The 20,925-nt window shown below is 38.2% G+C and overlaps 1 protein-coding gene across 13 annotated transcripts in view; it reads left to right on the top strand.

Annotated features, from left to right (window-relative positions):
- The window catches only part of ZNF638 (zinc finger protein 638), a 73,186-nt gene extending 52,969 nt beyond the window's left edge, over positions 1-20,217 (top strand). For 6 of the 13 annotated variants that reach the window (XM_043512855.1, XM_038400419.2, XM_043512848.1 and 3 more), the window contains 9 exons: positions 3,281-3,330; positions 8,072-9,482; positions 10,087-10,152; positions 12,853-13,978; positions 14,169-14,240; positions 15,130-15,483; positions 17,300-17,392; positions 18,772-18,890; positions 19,902-20,217. In XM_043512855.1, the coding sequence (XP_043368790.1) occupies positions 3,281-3,330; positions 8,072-9,482; positions 10,087-10,152; positions 12,853-13,978; positions 14,169-14,240; positions 15,130-15,483; positions 17,300-17,392; positions 18,772-18,890; positions 19,902-19,973 (3,363 nt within the window). In that variant the 3' untranslated portion in view covers positions 19,974-20,217. The other 7 variants (XM_043512857.1, XM_043512856.1, XM_038400421.2 and 4 more) reach the window with 5 other exon arrangements.
- Positions 20,218-20,925: the final 708 nt, after the last annotated feature.

The raw sequence follows: 20,925 nt of genomic DNA, 5'->3' as shown, positions 1-20,925 counted from the left end.
ATTCCACCAGGATTTCAACAATTTCCATCCCACCATCAACCTCAGCCTGGACCAGTCCACACAAGAGATCCACTTCTGGACACTACGGTGCTAATAAGCAGTGGTCACATAAACACCACCCTATATCGGAAACCTACTGACCGCTATACTTTCCTACATGCCTCCAGCTTTCATCCAGTCCACACCACATGATTCATTGTCTACAGCCAAGCTCTAAGATACAACTGCATTTGCTCCAGTCCCTCAGGCAGAGCTAAACACGTACAAAATCTCTATCAAGCGTTCTTACAACTACAATACCCACTTGCTGAAGTGAAGAAACAGATTGACAGACCCAGAAGAGTACCCAGAAGTCACCTACTACAGGACAGGCCCAATAAAGAAGGTAACAGAACACAACTAGCAGTCACCTTCAGCCCCCAACTAAAACCTCTCCAGTGCATCATCAAGGATTTACAATCTATCCTGAAGGACGATCCCTAACTCTCACAGATCTTGGGAGACAGGCCAATCCTTGCTTACAGACAGCCCCCAAACCTGAAGCAAATACTGACCAGCAACCACACAACAAAAACGACACTAACCCAGGAACCTATCCTTTCAACAAAGCCCATTGCCAACTCTGTCCACATATCTATTCAAGGGACACCATCATAGGACCTAATCACATCAGCCACACTATCAGAGGCTTGTTCACCTGCACATCTACCAATGTGATGTATGCCATCATGAGCCAGCAATGCTCTTCTGCCATGTACACTGGCCAAACTGGACAGTCTCTGTGCAAAAGAATAAATGGACACAAATCAGACGTCAAGAATTATAACATTCAAAAACCAGTTGGAGAACACTTCAGCCTTCCTGGACACTCAGTTACAGACCTAAAAGTCACAATTCAACAAAAAAACTTCAAAAACAGTCTCCAATGAGAAACAGCAGAACTGGAATTAGTCTGCAAACTGAACACTAAATTAGGCTTGAATAAAGACTGGGAGTGGATGAATCATTACCCTAACTAAAAACTATTTCCCCATGCTAATTTTCCCCCTACTGGTACTCGCACCTTCTTGTCAGCTGTTTGAAATGGGCCATCCTGATTATCACTACAGAAGTTTTTTTTTTTCCTGCTGAAATAGCCTACCTTAATCGCTTGGTCTCGTTAAGAGTTGGTATGGCAACCCCCATTTTTCATCTTCTCTGTATATGTATGTATCTCTTCCTACTGTATTTTCCACTGCATGCATCTGATGAAGTGGGCTTTAGCCCACAAAAGCTTACGTTCAAATAAATTTGTTAGTCTCTAAGGTGCTACACGTACTCCTAATTCTTTCTGCTGATACAGACTGACACGGCTACCACTCTGAAACATGCCTGTGGAAGTGGCTGATGGTGTTTCACCATTTGGTGGCTGTTGTGATGTGAATACTAACTTGTCTAATGAAACACACCTATGTGTGCATTCCATATATCTGGAGATGGCATATAGGTGTGGACATAGAATAATACTGTTACTACACCCTCTAGCCTCATGAAAGCAGCGTATATCAACATTGTTAGCAGTAACCATGCTTAAATGAACATTCATGTAAAAACCCATTTGATATTAAAAAAAAAATTTTTACCTATGATACTAACACCTAAAGTTATTAAAGCTGAAAGTCTTAACATTTTAACTTTTTGCTTGTTTACATCTTGTCATCTTAAAACGGAAAATCAGTTCACTTTTGTGTTCTCATGTACTAGCCCAATGCCCCCATTGCTTGCAATGCAAGGGAGCATAATCTATTTTTATTGAATGTCTATTGATATTTTTAAAACGTATGGAAATATTTCTGTTAGGTGTTGTAAAAGCATCTTTTTTTTTTTTTTTTACAACACCCACATTGTTCAGTTCTAAATTAGAGCTGATATTGTCCTTTAAACATGCTTTTATCTAGCACTGTTCTAATCTATGTGAATAGGGCCCTAACAGTTTTCACTCCACAGTCAGAAAACTGTACTTTGTAGGTGTACTTTCCAGTGCTTCGGAGTTTTTATGCGTAGCTGAGTAGGAGAGGGAAGTGCCTGTAGTGGGTCACCTGAGTAGGGAGAGGATGAGTCCTCCCTTGTTCCTTGCTGCTTCCGATCCCAGCAGTCTCTCAGTCTGCATCACCCTTCTTTGTTTTACAGTGCTGAAACATCCTGCTATCCACATTCTGTAGAGCCCAAGAGCGCCAGCTCTATTTCCCCATATGCATTCTTTTCTCTAAAAAGCCTCCCATTACCTTTTAATTTATTCTGAGAAACTAACAAACAGTTAAGCTATATTTTTCTCCTATTTCCAAGCACAGTCCAGTTACAAAGTGTGCAAACTGGCTTTCTGTACTTTTTTTTTATTACTAAAATCTGGTGTTGGATGGATGGGAGAGAAGTGATAATATTGAAATCATATAATCTGAAAATGGGTTCCAGATCAGTTTTTGTCATTAGAGAATACCTGCAATTCTTTGTAAAGGTGATGTTCTTTAATTTAGTATAATAAAGTTCTAAACACTGTATTTCTACTTTGAACCAAAGCCTACCACTACCACTTTCAAAGTCCCTGTTGTTGTTTAAAAGGTTGTTGGAACTTTACTCCCCCATCATAGCAGCTGGAGAGTTTGGATTGGTAATGGTTTCTTTTTCAGAGGACATAGTCCTTTAAATTTTAAAAAGTGAATTTAATTATTTTAAAAACAAAATGGCTTGATTATCTTTTAAGAAACAGGTGTCACATCAGCACATTTTGGAGGGCAGAGTCAAACCTTTATCTTAATACAGCTGTGACATTTGTTGTATTTGGAACATACATTAAAATATCTTATTTAAAGATAATTTATGTCCTCTGTATATGTGTCTCTGACAGACAAAACCATAGTTGTATCAGAGCACTGCATCTGTTACATTGATGGGGATATGAAGGACCAGAAAGAGGGTGCTGCTTGAACAGGGAAAATAAGTTTAACCCCTTCCTTCCCCCCCCCCACCTCCAAACATAACAGAAACTAAATGCTAAATCATTTCAAAGTCATCACAGCTATAAAGAGCCACAAGACATCAGGCTAAAACACATCTTACAATATGTGTTTTGTAATAAGACCTTTTAGAATGACTTGCATTATTCATTGTCATTTGATCTTTCGGGTGTAGTTATGAATGGGCTATGTGGTGCTTTTAACTGGATGTATTGGGCATATATACTTTTTGTGCTGTTATTTCTGAATTTCATAGATGTTCAACACTTGGTGATTTTATGTTATAGACTGAAGTTATGAAAAAAGAGCTGAAAAACCAAGAACCAAGTAAAGGAAGGTATGCCTTTCAAATATTTGTTAATTTCTGTTTGCACTGTTCAAAAAGTGGCCCTTCATGATGAATTAAGTAGTCGTCTACACATTTCTCTCAAAAGCAAGCTATGTATAATGGGAAAAAACTGCAGTTGGATTATTTAGAGATGTGCTAACAGTTACCTACTGCCACTTCCCCTTTTTTTAGTTCTTTGTCCTGTGTATCAAAGACATTTACTTTCTTAACTTGCATAGAGTTTTTTGTAAAATGTGTGTTTGCTTGAGAGTCTGGGGTCTGAATGAGCACGGAGAAATGGTGAAATCCTGGTCCTATTAAAGTAAATGGTTTTGTCATTAATTTCAACTGGTCCAGGATTTCACCCATGTGTTTAAGTTTTGGTGGAAGACTATAATGCTGAGAAAGCTCTCATTGTACTTGGCCAGTAGATGATTCCTATATTTCACCTTTCAGTGCTGTCATTTATCAAGACACAAGATCTATTGTTTTTGTTTTCAAATGCTAAAACAAATTAGAGGAGGTGGTTCAGTTTTCTAAATTTACTTTATACTTCTATCTAATTGATATAGGCCACTAACTAGATAATGGAAAACTAGTTTAGATACTTCACTTTAATATCAGAATCCAGAAAAGAGAAATTATTTTGTAATACTCAATGGATATATTTTTTAAATGCACCTTGTATGCCTGAATGATAGTAAAATAGCTAATTATGGAGTAACTATTCATTGGTTCTAGAATATAAAACACAATGTTTTGCAAATACTTTTTACCTCAAATGACATTAGATCATACAAAGTACTTCCTGTAGGTGAGAAAAGGATATTTGTCCTTAAAATGTTTTCTATTACTCAGATCCGCGTACACATACGTGTGTGTGTGTGTGTGTGTGTGTGTGTGTATGTATGTGAGAGAGAGAGATTTAATCTATAGTGCTCTTTAATAATGGTCCAAAATTTACCATTTAAGGTAATGTTACTATAGTGTTGTGCACTATTATTCTATAGTATAGTAACATTTTATAATACGTTATATGTAATGTCACACAGCTGCTAATGGTGTAATATTTTCAAAGTATGGTTTCTTCCTTCTCTGTGCTCCTGATGATTCTCTCATGGTCTACATGTTGGTTTTGAAAATAATATCAAGCTATGAATGTAAAACAAAAGTGTATTAAGACATTCCTAAACTTATGAGTGGTGTTCAGAGCACATTGGAAGTTGGAAGCATAGGGGAACTGCTTTTGAACTAGTGGTTCTGAGTCACACCAATATAGATGTTAAGGTAAACTTACTGATTCCAGATCAGTGGGTTCTAGGTAGCAGCTGACCTACCAATATGGCACAATACAAATTAATCTTATCCTTATGAGTCCCAGATACTGCACAAAGTAGTACTGTGGCTGCTGAACAAATGGACAAAATAAAGTTTTTGCTTACCAACTTCACCCTGTACAGATTCCCTTTCAGCCTAATAGGCAGTTGTCTCCATGTCGGAATGATCCTTACATTCAGCTTTGTAAGCCTTTCTCACTGGGCCTGTTATCCTTTTGAGATATAATCACCATATAAGAAGCAAAAAAGTAAGTCCCATAATATGGGAAGAGTGCTGTTTTATGGTCATGCTTCCCCTTCTCCTCCCCCCCCCCCCCCCCGGAATTTTTCTGTGGAGAGGAATGGGATAGGATAATTTGAGGAGAGAAGGGGGAACAGTATTCTTGATTCCTGTGGATGGTCGAGATAATCTTAAAGAAATCTTGGAATGTTTCTTGACATTTGATCATTACCCAGCATGAAGAAATGGCCTAAGGCCATTCACCTGACCTTCTGGCTGGTGTGGTAAACCACTGGCATGGATATCCCGACCGTTTCTAATAATGAAGGTGGTGGTTTCTTTCAGCAAATGTAGTCAAGACTTTTCCTGTCCCAGATTAAGATTCCAGAAGAATTGAAGACCAACCTACAGTCTCTTTCTTAGTCTGATTTTAAAATGGAGAATTAAGGAGTTGCCTCTCTCTTGCCTCCTTTATGGCTCATGCCTGCTCTTTTTTGGGTTGCTGGAGCTCACCCTTTATTTGATCTCCATTGTTAACTCCGATGGGTAGCTCTGAGTGAGGATAGGTGTTTACACAAATGACTGAAGATGCAAGACTGGAGCATCAGGTATTTGTGGATTTTACCCTTTTTATGCAATGGGAAATATCCTTCTGGTAGTGCAATATGCCACTTCCTTCCCAAAGCGTAGCAGGGCTTTCGGTCTTTGCCCCCATTATTTTCAACCAACTTGATATTTTTTTGCCTCGCGCTCTCATCGTTGACCTTACATTCTGGGCAAGGAAGCAGAACTGTGCATCGGCCTGGGCTATGAAAGTCCAGTTTGAATCTGTCAGATTAATGTTTTTTGGAGACCTCCAAGGTACTTTTGTCTCTGAGAGAATTCACACAGTCCTGAAGATCCACAGACTGATCTCAGTTGATTTTATATAGGAGATGTATGTGTGTGCACTTACAGCATTCACTATAAGCAGTTGAAGATGCAAGTAATGTATGGTCTTTCATTATTTGCTCCTATTTAATAAACTTGCTGTTTTTTCCATTCCTGGTAGAAGCTTATGGACAGATTCTCCTCCTTTGCAGATGCTGAGCTGTGTGCAGTTTGGCAGGGGGGACGTAGCTTATCTTTGATCAAAATCTCTATGCTTCTTAAATAGAGCTAGTCTTTCAGGACTGCCTCTTTTGACTATGCACTGCATCAAGTTGTCCAGATGAGCTTTATTACATACAAAGACTAGGCAAATGTCGCAGGGGGCTATTGTATGGCCAAATAGAAGGGAAATATATTTGAAATGAATTTCACTTTTGGAACATAATGGAGTCTTTGGTATTCAGAGACCTGCCTTTCTAAGGTTGTTAAATACCAAAGTATCTTCGTTGTCATGACTGATCAGTGTTTTAATATTTGTGCCACGAGAAACGTATTAGTTTTGTTTGGTCAAAAACTAATTGAAACACTTTCACCCCAGCCACCGGTGTTTGGACATGACTGACTTGAAATGACTCAACTCCAAGCAAATTTTTGGAAGGAGAAAATTTTATTTGAATGGGCAAGTGAGAAAATATTTCTGACTCTTTTATGAGATCTCCAATTACCATGAAGTAAACAATGAAGCCTGGGAGGAAACTCCCAAAATTCCATGCAAGAGCTGTTCAGAAACACACAGGATCCATTACTCCAAGAGAGATTTTTTTTCTGCTGTACTTTGGAATGCTGTGAGCCTGCCCCCTTTTAGGGGGAGGATTGCAGTAGATCACCTATCACAGATGGAAGCCGCTCGACTACATTTTCCTGCAAGTTTTCGTCTGATTCTCTGATGCATAATAGTAACATAGGTTACAACTGTGCTCAATCTATAGTGAAGGATACTTGACCTTCTGAAACAGAACTAGCCCCACTCTTCCTATTTCTCCAATATATGTGGCAGACGAAGATGATGGTGTTAGGTGCGAGGTAAGCTTTCAGGGCACATTGAAGTGTGCATCTTGTTGTGCTTAGGTGATGGAGGTTTACTCCTTATTGATTTTTGGCTGCTTTAATTGTGTTGACTTAATGTAGTCTTTAACACATGTATATCTTCCCACATCAAAGTTGGGCCTTCGGTGATTGATTCCGTTTGCGTCAGCTTTGGACTTCCTTGATGTCAGCATGCCAGAAGTATTAACAAAATGGCAGCCCTTCATGAAGATTCATATAGTTGTGCATATATTTTTTTTTTATATACTTTGGATCTGAGACACTATAGTAAAGATCCACATCTTGGTGCATATCCACTTATTAACCAGTTTTCTGTTTATCCCCTCGACTGATCTTCTACATACGTTTTATCACCTAACTAGAACATCAGAATTGATTGATTGATGTATTGGCATCATTTCATCTAGTTTTATGTAATCTCAGGATGACCGCTTTCAGGAGACACGAAAAAGGAGGTTTAGACATCTCCAGCTTCAAAGTTTCCCAAGAATGTCTATAGACAATGCTTTCTTCAGAGAAAAATAATGTACTTGCCTGTAACTGAAGTTCTCTGAAAAGTGCTATCCTGTTTTTGTCATCCTGGGCTTTATCATCTTGGGAGCTGACAGTAAGCTTAAACAGCAAAGTATAGCATTGCAGAAAGTAGGCCCTGTCTGCGCGTGGCCTTTTCCACAATTATAACCAAGATCATTTCAGTTGAAAAGGAAAGTGCTTATTAAACTTGTAACATTTGAGTTCAATAGGGTAGTTACTGTAGAGGATATTACTTCAAACATCGCTCTTGGAGAGCTGAGCAATTTACCATAGTTTTAGACTAAGTTTTTATAGAAAAACTGATAGTTACATTTTGTGTGTGTGTGTGTGTGTACACAGTCTGTCCCCACATCAGGGAATCTAAATTTAAGCTTGCTTGTCAGCTCTGAGGTCACAGGACACATCTATAGTGTATAGTACCTTCAGAGAAATCTAACTACAAGTAAGTAATGTAATTTGAATTATAAGAGGTCTTCAGTACTGAAGTGGATTAGACAAAAATTGTAAACTAATCAGTTATTTGCCTCAATATTCTAACCATTTTAACGCTGATAGGCTAGATTTCCCAATGCTAAGCCACTAATGCATCAGGAAATCCCAACCATTGGCGTCAAGAGGTTACTGATAACTGTGGAATTCTCAACATAGTTTGATTTCTTTTGTTTTTTTTAAATACATTTAGCTCTGACTTGAAAAAAAACCCAGAGGGATCAGGAGTGGTGCAAACAGCAGCTGCTAATCCTCCAGTAGAGCCTAGTGTGGCAAAGGAAGAAATCATTTCCAGCTCTGTCAAAGCCGAGACTTCGACAGTGCAGATAGAAGCCTCTGAATTGGAGCCTGAAAGAACGGTACGTGATTCTGCTACAAAACCATCGGAAGTTGAAACATCCAAGGGGGAATCTGAAGTTGCAGTTACTGGCTCAGCTACCAAACCAGCTGATGATGAATTATCCAAAGTTAAATCAGAAGAGATCCTGCTGCCTCCTTTCAACCTTCAGAAGGAAGAGGTAGTTAAAGATAACTCTGAAACAGAATTATTGGAATCTGCTATCACAACTGTAACAGAAGGAGAAACTAAAGTGAAACCTGAAGAATTGCCTGTTCCTGCCAGTGGATCATCAGAAGAGTTATCCAGTGTGGGCAAGCTAGAAGATGTGCAGTCAGACTCTGCTGTGAAACCAACAACCATGGAAACAGCTGAGGCTGTTTCTGAAGTAGTGCCACCTGATTCTGCTGCAGCTTCAGTGGAAATGCTGTCAGCTGAAGACATACAATCAAGCAACACATTGGATACTCCTGTAAAAAATGCTGTTACTGATACAGTGGAAACTAAACTTGAAATACCTGTGGCCAATGTTGTGGTGTCTATAGAGAAGAAACCAGAAAAGCTAGTGGCCAAAGTCGGGCCAGCCTTGGAGAAGAAACTGGAAAAGTCAGTGGCTAAGATTGGGACAGCCATGGAGAAGAAACTGGAGAAGCCTGTAGCCAGCATTGGGACGGATACAGAGAAGAAACCCGAAAAGCCTCTGGCCAGTGTTGGGACAGACATAGAGAACACTGAAGAAAAAGTGCTGAATGAAAAGAACGAGAGAACTTTAATCAAGGCACATCAAAATAAAGGACCAGGACAAGTTAAAATAGATGAAATCAGCAAAGCAAGTACATCTGCTGCAGCATTTGTATCCATCAAGGAACCTACCTCTGTTAGTAAAACAATCTTAAAGGCTGTGGTATCTATCCCTGATATATCAAAGTCAAGAGTTATGATGCGGAGAAATGAGACTTCTCTAACTAAAATAGAGGAGCAGAAAGTTTCCTCAAAACCTGAGACCAGAAGCCGATCTGCTACTGAGAAGAAACTTCCATCAAAAGAAGTGGGTCAGCCAAGAGCTACTGGCAGCAGATCAAGTCTGCCAGATAGCATAACCAAGTCTAAACTGGACATAAGTCCTGTTGTTGTAAAGGGAGGCAGTGGGAGGAGTTCATCTCAGCAAGACAAGGACTCAAGAGTGGACTCTAGGGGTAGTTCAAAGCAGTTTCAAGAGAGAGAGAGTAGATCATCCAGCATGAAGAAAGACGACAACGGCAATAAGGTGAGAAGGGCAAGAAGGCTGGTTCAATGTGACTGACCAGTAACTAACTCTGATGCTTCTCCCAGATGTTGAATATGAGACAGTAAGATTGTTCCCCTTCCCCTTTCTGTAACCTGTTGAACTGATTTGGGCCAACAGTCAAGTTGGAGTGGCAGGATGGCAAGCAACCAGTTGTGTACAACTCAAGTATGTAACTGGTTTGAAAATGTTACTTGGATAAAATTGCAGGAAGGTAACTTCTGTAAGCAGGTCTGTACTGAGTGTCATAACTTTATGTTCTTGGTATAGTTCTGAATGGGAAAGAAGTTTTCTCTCCTTTTGTGAGCTGATGCTTCCTTTGTCAAGTCCTAGATTATTCTGCACAGGCACTGGTTCCTGAAAGGTGAACAGATAACTAAACAAGACATTACCGGTGACTTGGTACTAGAGACTGTATGCCTGGACTTATAATTGGTGGTTGGCTTAGTTCTGTACATGCCAAGCATGCAATCAAATGACTCTATCCGGACTATTTAAAAAGAACTTCCTTAAGAGAAGAAGTTATTTTTGACAAGATGATTGATTGGCTAACTTGTTTCATTTAAATTTTTGTCTAATTTTGCAGGTTCCTGCTGGTCGAATTAGTAGGAATACTAAAACTGGCTCTGGTGGCAATGTAAAACCAAAAGAGGTAAAGAACCAAACATAGTTGAACTTACAGTAGCGATTTTTTTTTTAAGAGAACAAAATAAGTTTTGCTTTATCTCTTGAGAGCTCTTGCTTAGTGTATTTTTCAGGATACTGTTAGTTACAACTTTTTATTAGTTGTCTGTAAATTATGTTCATCTTGGGAGAAGAAAGCCTGAGTTTCCTGTTTCAGGAATATAAAAAGCTTACCTTTTTTGAAGGGGTAATTTTTAGATTTAATTCAGAAAATCCCAGATTTTGCCTGCTTCAAAAGGGAGCCTGTCTGACTATTAGATCTCAAATTTGCCTATCTTAGAGCACTTTCTTACAAATGCAGGGATGAGGCATGGGGTAAGAAAGACAGAGACAATCTTCCCAGGTCCTCTCTCAAATAACTGGTGTAATGGGAGGGATCAAAACCAAAGACAATAACAGTGCCTCTCCCATAAACAAATAATTTTTGTGCTTTATGATAGAGAGAAACAATACTTACATTCCTGATATACCATTGGTTGAAATAAGGGATTGGTAGGGATTAGGTTTTTATAGTTTTTACAGATAGCTGAGTTGAAGAAGCCTCAATTTATGACTGTCCCTCTGTTTCATTGGGTTTTGTCAGGAAGGGGGGGGGAGAGGGGAGAAAAGTCAGTTTTTCAATATTACATGCTTTCTTTTCTCTCCTTAAAGTAGATGTTGACTGACATTATTTCCAGAGCTGTGCTAAAATAATCACTGAGATTGATACAGATGCTGCAAATTGAAAAAGGCACAGTAGATGTGGAAAGTCAGTTATTAATCCAAGATTGATGATGTGTAGCTTTATTTTTCACCATTCTACAACTTGACAGAGTATTTCTCCGCTTGCAGGGGAAAAAAAAGAAGGCAAAAGATTTGCTTTAGTTAAGAGATGTGTAGCCAACCACTCTCCTTCCCCTCCAATCTTGGCTATGTATTCCATCTGATTTACACGATAATCTTCATGTACTCTTTTGCTTTCTGATCGGTAGAGAGATGCTGGTTTTAGTGCTTATTGCCTGCAAAATTTGAGAAAACAACCTACAATAATTTCATTTTTGAGTCTGAAAAGTCATTTTAAAAAAAACTTAACTGTATTCTCTTTCCTTTCTTAAAATGACACGACATTGCACGTCTATCAGTTCATTGTGCTGGCAATTTGATTTTTGCCAGGACTACCAAAAAATGAGGAATAAGGGTACAGTCACTTTTTATATAGCTATGGTATTTGATAGGAAAGAGGGAGTCAAATTGCTTTGGGCCTAAACTGTTATAGGAACAAGTTTTTATCTCTCCATGTGCAAGTGCAGAAGTGTATACGTTGGCATGATGGAGGTTTTGACAAATTCATTGATTACTTATACAACAAATTTGATTCCAAATTTGATGCCAGGAGGCTGGATTTTTTTTTACTTGCATCACACTATCAAGAGTTTAATTTCTGCTGCCTCCTTGATTTTCATCTTATTACTTATAAAGTGCTTTCAAAAGGAATCTCTCCCACCTATCGGACTGGCGATAAAAAAGTTATGAATCAAAACAGACTCGAATCCCAAATAGGCAGTCTTTAGTTTCCTACTCCTGTGAAAATGGCTTAACCATTTTTGGAGCAAACAAAATTCTAAATTAGCACCAAAATGTTCACCATCTATTTACATCTTTTTAAAATCAGTCGAAAATAATTCAGTTTTGTAAACAAGTTAGTGAAAGCCAACACCCAATATCCTACCTTGCCTCCTCACCACTGCATGTGCCATTAAATCACGACTTCCTCCTTTTTCCACTTAGTCAAGGCCCTCACAAAACCGAAACCTCCCATGTCTCCTCTGAAAAGGGTTATCCACAGCAAGGAATGGCTGTGGATATTGGTGGGAGAAATGACCGGTTGAGGAGGAAGAGAGAGGAGGTTAAAGGAAAGAAGGTAGAGAGAGATTCTCCTCACCAGTTCTGTCAATATGTATGTTGGAGCCATAGTGAATGTACCACACTTCAGATGTCAAAACCAGAGAATAAAAGGATGGAAGGAAATAGAAAAGGGGATATGCAAGGTGAAATGTCTGAAGGGAAAAGAAAAGACTTCAAAGAGTGGACAGTTTGAAGCCTGTCTTATCTGTTACATCAAATATTGTCTCCCCTCCCCCCCCCCCCCAGTGCTGACGTTGTTTGAAGAGTTATGTAGGGCTACAGTAGAATTCTTGCAAATTCAGAAAAACATTTAAAATATACACTGGCATTGTGGTCCATTTTAAAAAAAAAAATCAAGTCTATCCAGGTATGATTTTGGAAAATTCTCAATATCTACATTCCTTTGGCTCATCTTCAGAGTAGAAATGTCAATACTGAATAAACTTGCAACTGAGCCCATAAACTAAGCAAATTACTTTTCTTTTCACGAGTTTCTTGTGTATATGTTCCTTTTGATATGTATCCATTCACATAATTGTTTTGTGCTACATATGCAAAATAAAATGTCTTTGATTTCAGTGGGATTTTTCCATTTTAGTGTATGATGCACCTTTTAGCTATTGAACTTTAAAATTTCACTGTCAACTTCAAACTGCAGATACCTTTCACAACCACTAAATTCACTTGAAAAATTGCAGTTTCATGTTCTGTCTTAAAATATGGATGACAGACATTATAGTATTGGTGACTTTGCCTACTAAATTAATAGTTTTACATTTCACAGGAAGAAGAGCTTTTCCCATTTAACTTGGATGAGTTTGTTACTGTGGATGAGGTTGTAGAAGAGACAGACTCTCCTCTTCAAACCAGGCGAAATCCGCCCCGGGGAAAAAGAAAAGACTCTGCTAAAAATAACTCTTCCTCTGAGCCTATTGCTAAGAGGAAGAAAGGTAAAAGCTCCATAGCACATGTTGCTGAGAGCGAATTATCCTTTGTCACTTTGGATGAGATTGGAGAAGAGGAGGAGATGACTGCACAATTGGTAGGAGACTCCAATTTAGAAGCAATAACAGACCCACAGGGTCTAGTTACTGTGGATGAAGTAAATGAAGAAGAGGAGCTGATTTCAGAAGCAGTAAAAGACCCACAATCACTTGTTACTTTAGATGAGATATCTGAACAGGAAGACTTTTCTTCACATGATGTACCTAAAGATGTCTCCAGTTCAGTTTATGAGGAGCAAGATCTTCTGAAAGCAGAACCCTTGGTAACTGTGGATGAAATAGGAGAAGTTGAAGAGCTCCCTCTAAATGAGCCTTCAGATTTGAATATTGAGGAGACCTTAAAACCTAAGGAAGAGGATGATAAAGGGGCTATTGAGGATCCTGGAGACTTTATTTCTTCTCAGCTGCCTGAAGATCCTAGTACTTTAGTGACAGTAGATGAAATACAGGAAGACAGTGATGATCAACCTCTAGTAACTTTAGATGAAGTTACTGAAGATGACGAAGACTTTTTGGCAGATTTCAACCGTTTAAAAGAAGAACTAAATTTTGTTACTGTAGACGAAGTTGGGGAGGAGGATGAAGAGGAAGAAGAAAATTCTTTTATAGGCACAAACCTGGAAGAGGAGGATATTGTTGCAATTGCAGGACCAGAAGAAATGGAAATTCTGGCAGATATAGGGCCAGAAGAGGAGGCTGGTATTGCAAACTCAAAGTCAGAAGAAAAGGAGACTCTTGAAGCTGACACAAAGGAAATGGAAAATGAGACCCTTGTAGCAGATACACAGGAGGCAGACAAGGAGGCACTTGGAGCAAATACAGAGGAGATTGAAAAACCTGATATTTGGAACAAGACAAGTGAAAAAGAGATCAAAGGAGAAACTGAGAGTGAACAGCAGTCTGCAGGTAGGAACTGATACAGTTTTATAGATGCATTTTAAAATATATAATCAACATAAAGACATTTAAAACTATGCTAATGTGTCATTTAATAGTAGCCAGTATCTGTCAGGGCAGATAACTGGATATTGTATCAATGAAGAGAAGAAACAAACTAAATAAAAGCGTAGAAGTTAAATATAATCTTTAATTACAGAGCTAAGCCTGAGCAAAGCGCATGAATCAAATGAAATGGGGAGACAAACTAAGAACAAGCAGCAGCCTCCAGGTAGGAAGTAGAGCCAGAAACGGACAGAAGCATTTGTGATCTACAACTGCAGACAAATTAAGGTCAAATATATTAGAATAAGTATAAAAGGGTGAGAGTTTAGCAGGGAGAGCTTTATAAAATTTGACTCTCACCAATGCTAATGTATAGTGTCAATCCAGTATTGCTGAGTTTTCCTTCACATCAGTGTTGATGCATTTCAGTTCTGATACGCATCATCTCCTGTTCTGGTTATTTTCCCCACTTCTGACCTGAAGTTAAGATACAAATATGCGTGTCCAGAAGTGAAGGATTTATGGATTAAACTGTTATCCTACTTAGTCCCTGTGCAATTGATAGTCCTCTGGACATATACTACTAATGGAGACGAATGAGAGATAAACAATGCAGATGGGGAAAAATTGCAGAGGCCACAGTCTTTAATTACAACAGGGAACTTCTTAAACTTTAGCTTATTCTAATCAGTAGGCATCACTTTAGTGCCAGTTTGGCCAGTCCAAAAGGAATAATTGTATTTTTTCACATTCCATAGATAATTGCAACAGTCCCAAAAATCTGTACATGTTACAGATCTATTAGCGCATGTTTTCTAAACTCTGGTTTTTTAGACTTTTTTCTATATGAATCTAAATTAAAGACTTATCTCACACTTTCATTTGTATGAAAATATACTGTGTAATATCAGCAAAATGTGATAAATTATTTCCTTTCATCATTCTCTGGGAGAACCACATTTCCAAAGTTACTTGCACATATAAAAAACTTTTTTTTTAAATTGCCAAATGCTTAAATTTTTTCACTTGTAATTTTAATGGTATTGATAAATCTGAAGAAATGCTTTTTAATACATGGTGAATGAGTTAATATTCTTTGTTCTGTATTTATGTAGTGAAAACCCCAGGCAAAAGAGGTAGGCCTAGGAAAAGACCAATTGTTCCGCCACCTGAGACACCTGTTGAAACAGAGCAAGAAAAGTGTGACAAGAACACTGAGGAGGAAGCAGATAAATCGGAAGTAGTGGAAGGCTCAACTTCTGAGTCCAGCAAGGAGAAAATGGGAAAAGGTACCTTGACTACCCCAGAATCAAATAGTTTGAATGAAGACAGTCAGACTGCAACTTTTAAAGAACCAGATACAGAATCTGTATTACCTGATCTAAATGCAAGTCTACTGCCTGATGCAAATATAAAGCAGGAAGTCTGCCGTGAGATGCCTTCACAATCTTCTGAAAAAACTGTGAAAGGTAAGGGTTGATGTAGAGATAATTTTTCATTGGAGTCTCATCCATTTTCAACCTAAAAGGAAGTTGTAGCTGTTTTCGTAACAGAACATTTTGAAATTGCTTTGTTTTGTTTTTTTAATTTTGCCCTTTCAGGTTTTTTTTGCTTAGTTTAGGTGTATACTATATTGCACAACATGATAGAATTCCCATAGCCAGAATTCGAGAACAGCCCTTAAAGCACTGATGTGTACTGTTCTCAGCTTCATCCCCTCTACGCGCCCCACACTCCTCCAGGATTCTAGGTACAATTTGCCTCCCCCTAGTCTCTGGCCCAAAGGTCAAGTTGAGTAGATTAACAATAGAGACAGATTTTTAGGAGTACATGCTAGAATGGAAAGTTTCAAGCAGTGAAGAGGTGGGGAAAGTCAGTACTTATTAGTGCTCCCTCTAGTCTGCCCAGCCTTTAGAAAGTTGTTCCTTGATTCTGTTCTCAATCATGACCGTGCTTCTGCAGATTCACAGTATGAGATAGTGTGCCGTGCCACATTACCTATGGAGCGCATTTTAAAATGGTTAACCATTGGGAGACTGCATATGAATCCTCTATTTTGAGCATTCTAGAAACAAGATTACAAAAGCCTCCAACTGTTATTCAAATTCAAGCTGCAAAGTCCTGCAGCTTTATGTTGGGGTGCATTAATGTTTGGGAGCTCACACACCCACAAAGATTTTTTTTTTCTGTTTTCTACACTAGTAAGCACAACGATGCTTCAATTCAAACTGGGGCCTTTGGGCAAAATCATAATATAAATGTTTACAGCTAATGATGACAATGCAATCACCCATTTTCTAGGTCAGGGGAACCTATCAATCTACATGTCTCCAGAAGCAAATATTTTGATATTGCCTTAGACCAAGTTAACCAGGAAACTCTTTCTACAGACCCTTTTATTTTTTTTATTTTTTTTATGGAATCAAATGAAAGTAGTTGACGTGTGCAGTATTTAAAATTCAATATTGAGCAGCATATCAGTCAATTATACCTGTATACTGTAAGTTTGTGTTCAAGTAAACTGAAATGCACTGAGAATGTTACAACAATCTGCATGTCCTCCTAATATTTTAATTTCTATGTGGATACAGAAGTCAGTCTTAAGTACCTACATTGGGAACTGAAATTTAGTAATAGAGTGCACTTCAATGTAGCAGACAAAGGTATAATGAGATCCAGTGGCTGGAAGTCAAAGCTAGACAAATTCAGACTAGAAATAAAATGCAAATTTTTAACAGAGTAATTAACCGTTGGAACAACTTATCCAGGTATCTCACTAGGGATTTTTAAATCAAGAGGTTTTTTTCCCTAAATGATAGAATCTAGTTCAGTCACAGATAGATATTGGACTTAAAGCAGGAATTAATTCAGGGAAGTTCTATGGCATGTGTTACAAGGGAGGTCAGACTTGATCACAGTGGTCCCTTCTGGCCCTGGAATCTATGAATTCTGAGCTGATGTCTCTACAAGGGAGAAACTGAGGGCAGTTGTAGTGCTGCTTTTGTCTGTAATGAGCTTCATGCTGGAAACAAGGCACTTGCAATGACATAGTAAAACACAGATTTTGAATTTCATGTTCATCTGGTGATACCATCCCTATGTCTATTTATTTAAAAAAACAAAACAAAAACTCTAGCTTGGCCAAGCCAAACAGTGTAAGAAGCAGTAACGGTCATAGGCCTGGTGTTTGCTTCCCACACTAATGAAAAATATTTAAGCTATGTACCAAATACCTTTAAATTAGTGTAAGTCTTTGCTTCAAACTCTATTTTATGGCTTTAACAGATGAATTTGGATCAGGAGATACAGAACCAGAGTCTAAACGAAGAAAAGTGGATTCCTCAGCAGATAAATCCAAGACACAAAGCACTCCAAAAGGTAAAATCTAAAATCTTTGTTTAATGTTCTAAATCCCAGTAAAACTTGATTTTAGTAACAAATATCTTAATTATAGGAACTGTGAGCATTGTTTATGCATATTTATAAATAAAATATATGCATACATACACTGAATAATCTGATGTTTCTGATGGATGAAATAACTTTTTACACCTGTGAGAATTTAAGATTGTACAAGGTTTATTTCTAGTTGCTGTGAATGATTTGCTAGGATGTTCTGTTCCTTAGGGTATGTCTATGCTGCAGTTAGACACCCATGGCTGACACGTGCCAGCTGACTTGGACTAAGGGGCTGTATAATTGTAATGTAGATGTTTGGGCTTGGGCTAGAGTCTGAGCTTGGGGACGCCGGAGGGTCTATCCTGAAATTGAACAGATGTGGGATTTTAATTGCAGTGTAGACATATCCTAAGATTAAGGCTTTTTGAATGTTGGGAGTTGAGATGTCCATGTAAACTGATCTTCGTGGTGCCATAATTTTTAATTTTGTTTGCTGTGTTGTTGTAGCCAAGTTGGATTACTGGATTTGGGAAGCATGTACATGCACAGGGCAAAGGAATTTATTAGGAAATTTGAACTCTGACATGATTCTTGTATAAAATTGTCCTTGATCTAGAGCATGCTTGCATAATTCACTTAACGAATTATATTATGTTTAGGGAGAACAGTACGTATAAAATGATTTAAGTTAGTCTTTGCATCATAAGGCACTTAAGATTTAAGGTATAATTTGTAATTATTATGTTCCTAAAGTTCATGCTTCCGGGAGTCAGAAAAGGTTACCCCCTCAAAACCACAACATATTCTGGGTTTTCTTTGGTCTCTTTCCTCTGATTCATCAGAGATGGGACACTGGATGGGTAGGATGGTGCTCTGAGGTGGCATCGAGCATTCTGTCTTTCACATGCTTAGCTGGATGGGTCATGCTATATGTGTTCAGGATCTACATATGTGGGACCAGGAAGGAATTTTTCCCCTGGGTCAAGTTGGCAGTGACCATGCCGATTTTCACCTTCCTTTGCAGCATGGAGTGAAGGTCACTTGCTAGGACTATCTGGATATATCTCGCTTAATTTCTCGCCATTTCAGGGGCCTTAGGAACTAGTGAACCTCGGTCCCTCCAATTTTGTTCCTGTGGCACATACGGTTTAATCTTCTGTGGGCTGTAATACCCAAATAACTAATTTTGGTTGTTGGGGTTAGCTTGTGAATGAAGAGTTGGTGATCTCTTCCAGCCTTACCAAAAGAGACCGCCACCCCCACATGCACACATTTTGGTTAAATGTGCCTGGTAGATTTTAACTGAGAGTTGTTGATGAATTGTTAAATTCCCCCCCCCCCCCCCTTTTTTTTTTTAGGTTTAGATTTTCTTGTTCCAAAGGCTGGCTATTTCTGTCAGATCTGCTCACTCTTCTATGCAGGTGAAATGTCTATGAAAAATCATTGCAAGACACTGCGTCATCAGCAGAATATGGAGGTAACCATTTTTGCTTCTTTCCCTTTGAACCATAAGTAATAAAAAGAAAAGGAGCACTTGTGGCACCTTAGAGACTAACAAATTTATTAGAGCATAAGCTTTCGTGAGCTACAGCTCACTTCATCGGATGCTCTAATAAATTTGTTAGTCTCTAAGGTGCCACAAGTACTCCTTTTCTTTTTGCGAATACAGACTAACACGGCTGCTACTCTGAAATAAGTAATAAAGTACCTGAGATTTTTAGATCTGTTTTGTTCTGGCAACTGCTAATTATCTCAAGTAGTGGTTTTGCTCAATCGTAGGTTCTAGGTGAAAAGAATGGTCTATAAACCAATTGCAGATAGATGCAGATTATATTGTGTTTTTTTCAGTACGTTGACACTCATGGCTATGTTCTGTAGATCAAATAAAAATAGCTTCAAGAGTGCACTATACTTTAAATTAAAGAAATTAAATTATTAACCCCTTAATGACCTTGACCATTGAGTTAAATGCTGGGAAATCCTATCTGTGATATCTTCCCCTCCCACGAAGGTGTAGGAGGGATATTAGTTGTCTTACCATCTTTGGCAAATCTCCTTATATCTATATTAAGAGCCTAGCCTTGCCAAATGTTACTGAGTCATCAAGGCTCCAGACTGTGATTAAAATGGCTGCACATGATGTAACTTAAGATACTAATTTGACCATCAGAAAATTTAATTTAGGAGTCATTTACACCATCTCCCCAATGATGCAGATGTGTGCTTTGGGAGAGTAAGAGGAGCATTGATAAGTGCATTTTACCAGCAGACCTGAAGATGAATCTCTAGGCAAAACTAACTGGCAAACTTCGGTGAGGATAGAAACTAGTCAATATCAGGAGTTGGCCAGCTTCTGGTTGTTCAATACACGTAAATGTGCATTGTATTTAGAACATGATGCACATCCTGCCATGGAGAATTAAGTGTTAACTGCAGTGTCTTGTCATTGGCTACGAAGTAAGACATTTTAAAATCTTTTTCCCCACAGAAATTCATGGCCAAGCAAAAGGATGGGAATGATGAGGAGGATGACGAGGGGGAAGAACTTAGTTCCAGGTGATCTCAGGAGGAGAGAAGAATTCTTTAAAAGAATTTAATTTAGGGTCCAGGAAACTTTGTGTCTTTTGTTATGATTTAATTTGTAATTTTGTTTCAGAAGCAAACTCTGATGTTGTATAAATTTGAGTTCACGGTAGACAAAGACAGAGAAGAAAATGTATGGTGGTTTTGATTTCTATATCAAATCATCTGGCTTGGGAGAGATCTCTTATGTGTTGAAATAAATGTTCTTACTGTATAGTTAACACCATGTGATTGTGTTTGGTGTAATTTCATGTTTGGCAATTTACTACATCCAGAGATCCACATTTAGTGTTTCTTTGCAGATCTTAGTTATTGAAATTTCAATCTTCATATGTTCCATGTAGAGCTGGACAAATTGTTTTCCGAGAACAGTAAATTCATTGAAAAATATGGTTTTCGAGGCATCAATTATTTACCACTTCGGGTCAAAGTTTCAGTTGAAAAAACTGCAAACAGAAATTGTGGAAATGTCAAAATGGTTTATTTTGAGTTGACATTTCTGAAACAAAATGTCTTTTTCACCCAAACAACATTTTTTCAATGTTTTTGTTTGAGCAAGAAAAACCAGAGAAATTCAGTTTTGCTTAGAAATTAACTGATTTTTTTTTTTCCCCAATTTTTTCAGTTTGGCCATGGAATAGAAAAATTTGCTCACTGTAGTTTCATGTGTTCTAAAGACCTGATCCCATATCTTTTGAAATCAGTGCAGTTTTGTTCTTATGTCAGTGGGAGCAGGATCTGGCCCTAGATTTGCTCTGTATAATGTTTATCACTAAGTTTAAGGCGGAGTTATTCTGAGCAAATAGGTGTTGCTGTCTTCTTCCATGAGATAATAGAAGGCCTTTGGGTAAAGAAAGCAGAACAGTCAGCGATCTATCTGGAAGTGCTTGCGATTGGTTTTGGATATTTGTCTAATGTATCTCAAGCAT

Source organism: Dermochelys coriacea, chromosome 4, assembly GCF_009764565.3.
Source record: "Dermochelys coriacea isolate rDerCor1 chromosome 4, rDerCor1.pri.v4, whole genome shotgun sequence".
Lineage (NCBI taxonomy): Eukaryota > Metazoa > Chordata > Testudines > Dermochelyidae > Dermochelys > Dermochelys coriacea.
This window is presented reverse-complemented; position numbering and strand designations above follow the sequence as displayed.